The 12,446-nt window shown below is 34.9% G+C and overlaps 1 protein-coding gene across 1 annotated transcript in view; it reads left to right on the forward strand.

The window, feature by feature from the left end:
• PDE7B (phosphodiesterase 7B) overlaps window positions 1–12,446 on the forward strand; it is a 298,624-nt gene that overhangs the window by 83,374 nt on the left and 202,804 nt on the right. The window contains exon 2 of the mRNA XM_019648129.1: window positions 5,196–5,256. Within this exon, the coding sequence (XP_019503674.1) occupies window positions 5,196–5,256 (61 nt within the window). The remainder of the gene's footprint in view (window positions 1–5,195; window positions 5,257–12,446) is intronic.

The raw sequence follows: 12,446 nt of genomic DNA on the forward strand, positions 1-12,446 counted from the left end.
AAAAATATATTTGAAAGCTCATTCAAAGCAGAAAAAAACATTAGATGGTTTCAGAAAGCTAGAAGTGCCATTAACTGAGCAATGTGTGAACTCACTGTCTTTAATGTTTTTTACTTCTTTAAAATATAACTGGAACTATTACTAATATGTGAATATTATTATTATTTCAGATATAATTTTTCTTAAGTAAAAGAGGTTTGCTAAATATTTTAGTGTGATTTTTTAAATTACACCGAATATCAATTTTTCACAACTATTTTTTTTATTAGTTTCAGGTATATAAAACAATACAATAGTTTTCCTTTTCACTCCTCGCAAAGTGACAACCCCCTTCCCCCCTTCACAACTAATTTTTGATGAAAGTAATAAAAAAATACAGTTTGTTTAAGAGAAATATATTTTATTGCACATTTTGCTGGAACAAATTATTTAGTTCATGGAAATTAAATATTTAAATTAAAAATACTAAGATAGATGTAGTATTTTATAAAATCCATCTTGTTCTTCCTGACTAAATTTTAGATATAATATAGGAAATTCTTAATAAATAAGAATTAGCAATCAGCTTTTGAAATATTTTGACTTTTAAAATTAGAAATATTTCTTCATTTTTAATCTTAAATAATAATGTGAAAATTAAAACATAATTTTAACAAATGAGTTAGATTTATTTTGTATTTTTATGTTACAAGCTCATCTACAGTAATTTAAATCAGTACATTCTTGTTCTTAATGAATTAAAAACTAAATTTGCAGTGATACTATGATGTAAATAATATTACCTTGTTTTACAAATGAAAAAACAAGTTTTACAAAACTACATAAATTGCTCATGGTAGTACAGTAGGTAAGTGGAGGCAGCAACAGAACTTGAATTTGGATCAGTCTACTCCAAAGCCTACACTCTAATAGGTGGCAACTCATGCAAACAGTTACTGGCTAATGAATGAGAAGGGGTTTTAAATAGATATAGTCTCCTTGTCTAAGGCAATGGAGAGGCCAACAGTAGCCATTATTTGGGAATCTATGTATAGAAGTGAAGCATCAGGTAAGCTGTCAGCTTTGATTCTCTCACTTATTAGAGGGGAGTATTCTATAGTGAGTAGTACTCTATGCCACGATTTTCTACTCTCTTAAAAGAGTATGAGGTGGCCTATGTACAGCACTTAGAACAGTGCTTAATGTGTAGTATAGGCTAAATAAATGTTAGCTAGGCAACAAGTATTTATTATAGGCCTGGTATGTATATGGCATCAGAGTTATAATAATGAGGCATGTTAGGAACACAAACAATTGAAGTGGTTTGATTCTTCATGGTCTAACAGGGTGATAGACATTACTCGCATGAGTTCATGTGCAGCATGTCCTATGTGCTATGGGAAGAGAGCATGAGCCAGGGGGATCTCTCTGTCTCTAGCAGGGTTCCAGCCCCTTGGATGGGGATTTTCATAACTATGCCCTATTATTTGGGGGTAGTGTTGCCTGGGAAAAATAGGCACAAAGAAGGAGATTTGGTCCCAGTATTTCAGGCACAGAAGAAAAACAAAGATGGAGATCCTATGGAGAGATAGGATTCTGAGAATTAGGCAGAAGCCTGGTGACAGAACCAGGTCAAAGTCAGGGTCATCCAGCAGCAGGGTGCTGGGATGGGGAGTCCCAGCATGCATAGCAGGTCAGCAGCAAGGAAGGAAGGAAGGCTGAATCACCTGAGACACCAACAGGGCATGAGAACTTTTCCTATGGCAGATCCGGCAGTTTTCTAAGACTTGGACACCATGCTTAACCCAACTAACCTTAAAAAATAATTCATCACCCTAGGTTGTTTAGCAAGCAGATGTTTGGCAGCCAAGTCCCCATAGACACTGATATCAATGAGAAAACTCACTGGAAAAACTGTTTGTTTGTTTTTCAAGTCCTGAGAACAGTCGGATTCCCTTCTGAGCATAGCTTTAAAATCTGTTACTATCATCAGGTAATTTTACAAAGCAGGGCAATTAAAGAACTAATTAAAAGTGCCTCAGGCATTTTCCAGACAGCCAGAGAAAGGAAGACAAGGAGGAGGACTGCCTCACAGTCCTCAGGGTCATCCTAAGGGCCACCATGCTTGCCCTTCTTGCTAGGTCATTAGTTTGTGCTGTCAGTGGACCCTAGCTGGCCATGAATGTTAAGGAATGCATGTTCTATGGGAATTTCAGAAACTTCTCCTGGTTTCATTCATGTTCAGGAAAGAGAGCAAGACCCCTGTGGCATCACCCCCACCCATACCTGCGTGCCTCTTGAGGGACATATATAAGGCTGCCATTGGGCTTTGAGTAGCTGTAGGAAGTTGTGCAACCTCCACACATCATCTCCTGCAAGCTCCTGCAATGAAAGAAGGAAAGCTCTTGTTTCCTAGCACATGTGTGGGCTTTGTCATTAGCAAGAGTAAGAGAGCAGCAGTCCAGAGTTATGTGCTTCTAGGACCCAGAATATGAATTGATAGAACTTCCTAGCTCCTTGTTTTGCCAAGAATTTGAAAACATTTTAGAAACCTCGGATCTTTAGTTTAAAAAGAATTACCAATTTTTTCAGGTCATAAAAATACCACTTTAAAAAGCAGGTAATGCAGGAAATGGATGTTAGCAATTTAAAAGGGTTTAACTTCTGCCAAAGCACAAACAAAACAGGAACCAACAGTAGGATCAGATCCCACGGTCATTAATGCTCACATTTGCCCTCTGATCTGCCTTTGTGGCATATATTAGCATCCCATGTTACCTACAAAGAAATAAAGCGCAAAGAGATTAAAAGGCATGATAAATATTATATGATATTTAGGTCAGCAGAGTAACCAGTAAAAAGCTCACAATATTCTCTGTTTAGCATTCAATGCCCTTTTGTAACTTTCGGGTGCACCCAGTCACTGTCCTCTGCAATCCGTTCTCTTGACTCACCCAAACTGCTTGTTTCCTTTCCATGGCCCTGAGCCAATTTCCCATCTCTTTGTGCACAGTGTAGGCCATTCCAGAAAATGGGTTGATTTGAGGGTAATTGAGTCATTCTTTTCCCCTCAACTTGCCCCTCTTTATGCCAGAGAATTTCTTGATTACAGGTGAAGAATGTGAATTCTTACATCCAGGAATTGTTTTCCCCAGAAATTACTTTGTGTTACATGAAGTGTAGGTACAGTTGATCCTTGACCAAGTGAGGGTTAGGAGTGCTGATGCCCCGCCCAGTCAAAAAATCTGCATATAGCTCAAGTCTGTTCTGAGCATATGGGGATTTCCAACTGCCGGTGGAAAATACCACAATAAAGATTGACAGAAGTGAAATTAAACAAGTCAACAGTGAAAGAAAGAGGAAAATGGGCAAATGTAGCAAGTCCTCAATCTTCCTAGGACAAGGAAATAAGTGGTGACAACGTGTTATTGGGAAAGGCAGTCCAACCTGGTATTAAATGGCTTCTGTTAGCCCAAGGGAGATGGGTGCCAAGAAGCAGTAAGCGAAGAATCATTTTTATATTCAGAGTGTTGCATATGGAGGCAATTCTTTCTTATTAAGAAATACTTTGAGCATAGAAAACAGCTTAGAGAATAATTTAAGGAACAAACCATTACAGTAGTTATCCTCCTCCCCACAGTTTCGATTTCTGCGGTTTCGGTTATCCACGGTCAATCATAGACTGAAAATATAAATGGAAAATTCCAGAAATAATTCATAAGTTTTAAATTGCATGCCATTCTGAGTAAGCGTCCTCTCCCCAGGGACGTGAATCATCCCTTTGTCCAACGTATCCACTCTGTATATGTTCCCCGCCTGTTAGTCACTTAGCCATCTTCATGATTAGATCAACTGTCTCCTTATTGCAGTGCTTGTGTTCAAGTAACCTTTATTTTACTTAATAATGGCCCCAAAGGGCAAAAGCAATGATGCTGGCAATTTGGGTATGCCAAAGAGAAGCTGTAAAATGCTTCCTTTAAGTAAAAAGGTGAATGTTTTCTATTTAATAAGGAAAGAAAACAATTTGTATGCTGAGGCTGCTAAGATCTATGGTAAGAGTGAATCTTCTATCCATGAAATTGTGAGGAAGGAAAAAAATTGTGCAGGCTTGCTGAGAGAGAGAGAGAGAGAGAGAGAGAGAGAGAGAGAGAGAGAGAGAGAGAGAGAGAGAGAGACCACAGCCACGTAACTTTTATTAAAGTATATTATCATAACTGTTCCATTTTATCATTAGTTATTATTAATCCCTTACTGTCCCTAATTTATAAATTAAACTATCATAGGTAAGTATGTGTAGAAAAAAACATAGTATATGTTGGATTCAGTACTATCTATGGTTTCAGGTATCCAATGGGAGTCTTATCCCCATGGATAAGAGGGGACAGATGTATAGAAAAAGTTGGTAACCCCTGTATGCCTTCCAACATTTTATTACTCTGTATATCATCCCTCTACCCTGAATTTTGATATTCATTATTTATTACCTGTTTTTTATACTTTTTCTGCAAATTAATGTATCCATAAACAATATGTACTGTCTTTAGATATTTTCAACTTCATAAAAAATGGAGATAGGTTTTTCTTAACATTGCTTTTATATGCTTTAAACATTAAATATGTTTTATATGATTTGAACATTATATATTTTATAAGATTTGAACATTATACAATTTGAATATTTATATGTACCTATCAAATAGAACATATGTTTTTATAGTATATGTAGCCCTAATTTGTTCATTGTAGCCACCATGTAGTAGTACAAAATATGAATAACATTATTTATCTATTTTATAGCTGAGCTTTGTGTTCGATAATGTCTGTGCTTGATTTCAGAGCAGGTAATTTAGAATAATTTTGGTCTGTATAAGGGCCAATTCTGAGAGGGATTAACCTCATATTATTAGATCTAATAGGTTGAATATCTTCCACTGAAACAGAAACCGTTGGACACAGATTGCATCTCTGGCGGTGACTCCTCATAAAAGCACACAGAATCACTTCTAGGCAGGGGCATGAGGCATACGGGAACAATCTATTCCAAATATTTTACTACCAAGAAAGTCTCTACTCATGACATAAGTTTCTAGACTCAGGTAACCAAGGAAAACATGAAGAGCAGAATAAAATCATGATAATGTCAGGTTGCATGGACATGTTACCTTGGGGATCCTCGTACGAAACCTAAAATAATTATGGCTTTCTTTTTCTTTCAGAGGTGTGGTGAACTCTTGTTTGAAAACCCTGATCAGAATGTCAAATGTGTTTGCATGCTAGGTAAGAAGGCTTCTCATTTTAGATATATTAAGCATGTTGATGTTATGTGGACTTATTTTTGTTCTGTTGCCTTATCGACTGTCTCTTGTTCCATATTGCAGAGGCTTATAGTCTTTTTGTAGATTTATAGACATCTATAACACATTTATATGTGGAATATTTGATGAAAAAAAGTGTTTTGATTTTAGTACCTGTAAGTCATGAACCATGCTTCTGAGTCTTTCAGAATTTTTCTGTGATCATCAGCATAACATAGAATTGGGTGCTTTGTATTCAGGAAACAGTGATGAGAAAGTAAGAAGTATCACATTGTAATTCTTAAACTAGAGATGATAAGCTAATTAAGTAAACTATTAAGAATTTACATCACAACACAAAGCCCTTACTTACAATGTCTGGCAGAAATACATATTCCAACTAATCTGAAGTCAGCACAGTTACCCACACTACATTTGTAATAAAATTGCAGCATCGTAATAAATAATCATTTGTACTTGTGGGACAATATGTCATCAAAGCCTTTCACAAACTCTTTATAATAGTCTCTTAAGAAATAAAGTTCATATTATTTTCCTCATTATATAGGTTAGAAAACTAATACAGAGTAAGTGATACACTTAACCTCAAAGTGAGAAACAGTCCAAATCAAGATATGAAAGTTTCTAAACTGTAAAATTTTACATCTAGTGTTTAGATCTTATTTAATCCACTAAACTATGTCCAATTAATTATAGTAACAACTTTCAATCAATTAAAGCAATAGAATAAAACATTAGTGTGGATAAAGAGAAATAATCTTTAAATTTTACTTTCACCGAAATTTTACCCTTGTCAATTCCAATTTTGAACCATTCTCATAAGCAAAGAACAAAATGATTCATTTTAGCGTCTTCCATTTTCTCTGGCTACCTCATATGTTGGTAGCCTAGGTTATCGGTGAGATGGCACAAAAGCAGATAGCAAGATAAACAGAGGTAGGGGAAGGCCTTGGTAATTTATAACTCAAAATAATCAGGTAATAGATAATCAAAGGTTGCACATGACTTAAAAACAAACCAAAAAAAGAAACAAAAAGCAGACACCATATTTTCCTAGCCTTCTGATTTTTCTTATTTTTTTGTACTCATGTTTTAAACCTCTCTTTTGTAGCTCTTATATGTTTTATTTTTAATTAACATGGTGGCTGTATAGTAACACAATCATTGGAAAATAAACATTTTACTGAAAGTACAAGAACAATGAATAAAGCATAGAATCTATACACCCATTTCAAATATCCAGTGTTCCTTTCCCTTATGAAAATGCCACAAAAATACTAATAGTTCAGGATACAGACTAGATGGATGGATAGATGGACACATACATGATAGATTAGATAGATGATAGATAGATAGATAGATGATAGATAGATAGATAGATAGATAGATAGATAGATAGATAGATAGATAGATAGATATGAAAGTAGAAAAAATTCCTTTGTGCAGTCATATGTCCCAACCTTGGATTTGGGACACTGTCTCACAGCCACATCAGATCTATTAATCAATTCACTCATTTAATTTTCACAATAACAAGATGAGATTGGTGGTATTACTATCTTCATGTAACAGATAAGAAGATTGAGGCAAGTGATTGAATACTATGGGTACCTTAAAATTACTAAAATATTATTTGATTATAGCTTTTATCTGACCTAGTAACTTGAATCAATTTTTAATTCATGACAATTTTAAGCACATGAGCACATCTTTTATTTTGACTAAATTTTACCTTGTCCTGGTTCCAATGTGGCTTGACTGATTAGTTTATAGCTAGGACAAGGACAGCAATAAACTATCTACTACTGCCTGTAGACTTGACTTAAAATAAGGTCAATCATCTTTTCATCTCTTATAGACTACATGATATGGTTTCTATAGCTACCAGAAGACATTGCGAGCCACCAAATGCATCCCCAATGAATCTGCCAGATTGCACAAAATCAAAATTAGAAATATATTCATATAAATCAGTTTTGTCATACCAATTATAACTAATTGAGCACTTAAATTTGTGACAGGTAAAGTCCATCCTAAGCACCTTACATAATTAGATAATTTATTCAAAGTAAGTTAAGGCATGGCCTCTCTTAAAATGTAGATATCCTTGGCAATGGCAGTATATTATTAAGCTTATAGATTTCATTAGTTTCTTAGGTTTCTAATATTTTAGTGATATAGAACAAAGTGATATAAAGGAGCCATGAGAATGGAAGTTTTTTGTTAGTTTGAGGACATGGAAAACATAAAGATGAAATAGGAAGAATAATACCTTTAAAAATAGATAAGTAAATATTTATTGAGTGTCAAAGATAATACTATTTCTTGTGATCTTAAGTTACTCATATAGTGAAAATTGTGCCCTCAAGGAGCTTATATCAAAAAAGGCTTTAACTTTTTTCTACTATTCTTTTTAAGAAGATTACTACAAATTTTAATTGAAACATTTAAAAAATCCTTTAAAATCTTAGATAAATGAAAATACCAAACTAAAATTATTATGGGTATCAATACACATGGGTCAACTCACTATTAGCATGTGTCCACCTGAATGAAGCCCAAGGCCTGCCATTTCACAGTGGAAGATAATAAGAAAAGAAGTGAAGTGGAATGTTCTTTTTCCTTAAAACAAACAAGAAAAATTCAAGTTATGAACATAGAACTCTCTAAAACTGAGACCACATTTTGTATTTCATCAAGAAAGTCATGTATATGATCACAATAATAACAAAGCATCCCTTCACCATTGCCTGAGGTATTTATTTTTTGCCATCTTTGAGAGGAACCTGTGCTTGTGCCCTTATTACTTCGTAAAGTGTATAAAGAGAAAACTTTATATCTCCAACAGTAAAGGATAAGGATTCTCTGATATTTTAAGGACTATTAAGTTTTCTAAGAGTTGCCAATCATAAACGTAGTGTGCCTTTTTGCAGTTAATGTTATAACACTGAATAAATCAAAATTTCCAAACAAGAAAACCAAATATGTAAACTTTGCATTTCCAAAACTTCACCACTGATTTTATGCCACCCCAATAGTGAGATCTCTGATGGAGGCCAACCTGAAGATACCTACAGCTTTAAATTGTCAAGCTCTTGTGTCACCCACCCACACCCTCCTGAGACCCCACCTATGCCACTCATACTCCAGGCTTGGGTGCCTGCCTGGATCCCAGCTGAGCCTCTGGTTTCCACACAGTTGAGATAGAATAGGAACGAGGGTCACTAGCCAGGGACACCATTTGCCGTTTTCTTCTCTCCCCCTGCTCTGTCCCCAGACTGTTCTGAAAAACACAATTTTTGTGCTTGAGTTGTCTACCTCACGACTTGCATGAATAAGCCATCCTCATCAAAGTCATGTTTCTGACTCATTACATTAAATGAGACATAAGTGTAAAATTTACCTTGAATTACTCTGAGTGCTGAATCTATGAAGTTTTAAGTGGGAGCAAACTACTGCCACATACGAGTTTTATGGGGAATCATTTCTGGGTTCAGGGGAATAGTTTGTGTTGGGTGTGAAGGTAAATAAAGATGTAGTGTAGAGCTGGCTACACTGAATATTAACAATTTATTCTTTAAAATTCCCCCAGAGAAGACCAATGTGGACAATCAAGTTAACCACCAAATTATAACAAATGTTGCTTTCTTCTTTCCTTCGTCTTTAGGGCATATGTTCAGAACTCCTACCTCCTTAAGTCCCTCCTATTTTAAAATTTAGTTATAATATTTCTCACCTGCTTAAATTGACCTCAGAAGTTGATATAACTATATCAAAGGATATATCACTGTATATAAGGTACAAGACTTGTACCTTAATTAGGTGTAATGAACGGATACCGAAGGAAAAAGGAAGTGGGAGAGAAATTATCTCTCATTGCACAATTCATGTATGAAGTATGGCGGTTACTGAAAGTTTGGGTTGTTTTTTTTTCAAGTATAATGAAACTGTTGGGTACAAACAGCCGAGTATTTAAAGAAATTCACAGAAAAATGATCAATGTTGAGGCACTTCTTAGTTCATTTGCTAACTTCCCTCTGTAAAATGATAAATCCTGGGAAAAGCAACTTTCAAAAAAGAAAATTCCCAATCAGAATTTGTGCCTCTTCCAACTCCTTTTTTTCTCTTTATTGTTAGAGTGAAGTTCTTTTAAATAGTTAGTCTTAATTTTTAATTTATGATTTTTTGTTGGCTCAATTTCTTCATATTCTTTATCAAGATTCAATTAAAAGAATTTTTTTTTTTTTTACAATTTGAAATGTTCAGCAGCCCTGCTTTTTGATTCATGTGTGCTTCCTTTCATGCTCATTGGTGTCCGAGCATTTGGATGTAAAGTGCACACTTTCTTACCTACTGTGGTGCAGAAGAGGGTGTTCATATTGTCAGGTTTCTGGTAGAAGCTTATTATAAACCATTTAAAGGAATTGCCAGTTTCCGAAGCAATAGAATACCATAAAATCAATATTTTATAAACATCCAAAAGGAACGTAGACTTGCTTTTTGCTTCTAAAAAGTTAACTCTGTACTCATAAAAGTTGCTTCGTCTTTTAGGCTCCAATTGGTAGTTTTTCTGCAAAATAAAGATAGAAACATTTATTCTTTCTAGCTCAGGGATTGCTATGGTAATAGAATGAGATGTTCTGTGAGAAGACATTGCCTGTTATAATACCCTAAATATGGCTTATGCATTAATAAGTTTATGAATAAATAATAAATCATTGAAAATAAACACATCAGTGATAAACAATTATAAACAGAATATGAATAATAAATTATTTATTGATGATAGTAGTAGTGTTTAGAAAAGCAACAGAAAAGCCAAATCATTATATAAATGTGAGGGCAACTTTTAAAAATATTATATATATTCTTCAAATTTGCACAGTGCCTCATAGGCATTCATCCAATATGCATCAACAGATAGACATCAAATACCTTCTATATGGAAGGTACCATGCTAGGTACTGGGAATGCAAAGACCGATGAGGCACATATCCTGTCCTCAAAGGGTTTACAGTCCAGGAAGAGATTCAAGCCCTGAACCCCAAAATCTGCAATAGCAGCTTGAGAGTGAGAAAGGACAAAAAAGAAATAAAGAGGGGGCCGGCCGAGTGGCGCAATGGTTAAGAACTCGCTTGGGATGCCAGAGGGCCCCGGTTCGGATCCCACATATGAGGGCCAGTGACACTGCCCTCCACAGCTAAGATGCTGAACAACAGCTCAACCTGGAGCTGGGCTGCTGTGAGTCGCTGGCGACGGCATAGGCTGCAGTCCCTGTGGCAGTGGGTTGCCATGGGCTACCGTGTGTAGCCAGCAGCCAGCGTGAGCGGCCAGCAGCCGCAGTGAGCGGCCGTCCAGAAGCCGGCGACTGATCTGCCTCACCCGGGAAGAGCGCAATGATGGTGCCAACTTGGGCCAGTGAAGCAACGTCCTCCACAACTAGACTGAAGAACAAAATGACAGCAACTTGTCTGTCCCCCTTCCCCAATTCCCCAGCACTGTTCCCATCCCCCCAATTCACCAATAAAAATAAAAATAAATCTTTAAAAAAAAAAAGAAATAAAGATAAGGTTTGTTGGAGTGAGTGCATACAGCTGGGATATGAAGACATGGATTTAGAAATGCAAAAGCTGAGAAAAGGGCAGCACTCTAGAGGGAAGCATGACCATATTCAAAAGCTCAGATATGAAAAAGCTGGTGAATGGGAGGTGGCAGCATTTCAGGCCACAGGGATGATGAAAAGATAAACTGGAAAGAAATTTGAGGCCTTATTGTACACAGTTTGGCTGTTATCACTGGCTCTAAAAAGAACAGAAGTATCAGATAAAAAGAGTTCTGGTCTCTTTTATTTAGTTAGAGAGTATTTTTCTTAGTTATAGAGAATTGTAAAATACTCTATAAAATGGTTTCCACTGGGCAGTATTAAGTACAGCTGTTCATTGGATACTTGTGAAATTAAATAATTTTTAACTCAATATATATTTGAATTCAATGACCTAAATTCTAGGTTTGATATATTTTTAAAAAACTGTTAATTGTATCTTTTCCCCTTCATATCAAATATTATAATATTTTATTTAAGAAGTAGAACAGCATTGTAATTTTTTTCATTAGAGAAAATGGATTTTTTTTTATGTTTTGGAACTTTGTCATCTAATAAAATGGGGAGCTTTTATATTAATATTTTAGTCTTATCACTGGCATCAGCTTGTGATTTTTATATGTAGGTAATTTTGAGGCTTATGAATTTTTTCTTAAGAATTAATACACAATGTTTTAAGGCAAAATAATATCTGCTATCAAAGCAGGCCACTGTGGTGTAGTAGAAAGAACGGAGCATTGAAAGACCTGGTACTAGCTAAAAACTGTATGGCTATAGGGAAATCACTTAAGCATTGTCGATTTCTGTTTACTCTTCCCTAAAATTGAATAATAAGCAATAATAACAATATTATTATCTACCTTATTAAGTTTGTTGAGAATCAAATAACACAATAAATATGAAAGTATTCTGTAAACTTTTATAATACTAGAAATGTAAATATTATTTTTATCAATGCCAATAACATAGAATATTCCTGTTTGTGTGTGTGTGTGTGTGTGTGTGTGACAATTTATTAATTCTAGAGGTAATGAACATTTAGCTATCTCCGCTTTTGAACTGTTACAAATAATACTGCGATAAACATTCTTGTACATGTCTTTTTGTGCACAAAATTATAAATGTTCTCTTGAATATTAACCTAGAATTTTAACTGTTGGGCCATAAGGTATGTAATATTCACCTCGAACTAATTCTGTCAAATAGTTTTCCAAAGTGGCTATACCAATTTACCCTCTCATCAGCTATGCATAAAAGTCCCATAAATGATTTAACATGATAATTATCTTAGAATAAAAGTTAGAATGCATAATTCATCGTTTAACTTAATACAAACAACATTTTATGCAGTAGCCTCTAATGGAGATCATGATTATTACTTATATAAACAAACTATTAGGTTGATAATGGTAGTAATAAAACAGGTATATTTTATTTGTTGATTATCAATGAACATTAATGAATTGATGGAGTTTGCTGCATAAATCAAATTAATAGTAATTCTTTGTTGAATACTTGGAAATAACTATCCTACAAATGATCCTATAAGT

The sequence above is a fragment of the Hipposideros armiger genome, unplaced genomic scaffold (genome assembly GCF_001890085.2).
Source record: "Hipposideros armiger isolate ML-2016 unplaced genomic scaffold, ASM189008v1 scaffold_120, whole genome shotgun sequence".
In the NCBI taxonomy this organism is placed as follows: Eukaryota; Metazoa; Chordata; class Mammalia; order Chiroptera; family Hipposideridae; genus Hipposideros; species Hipposideros armiger.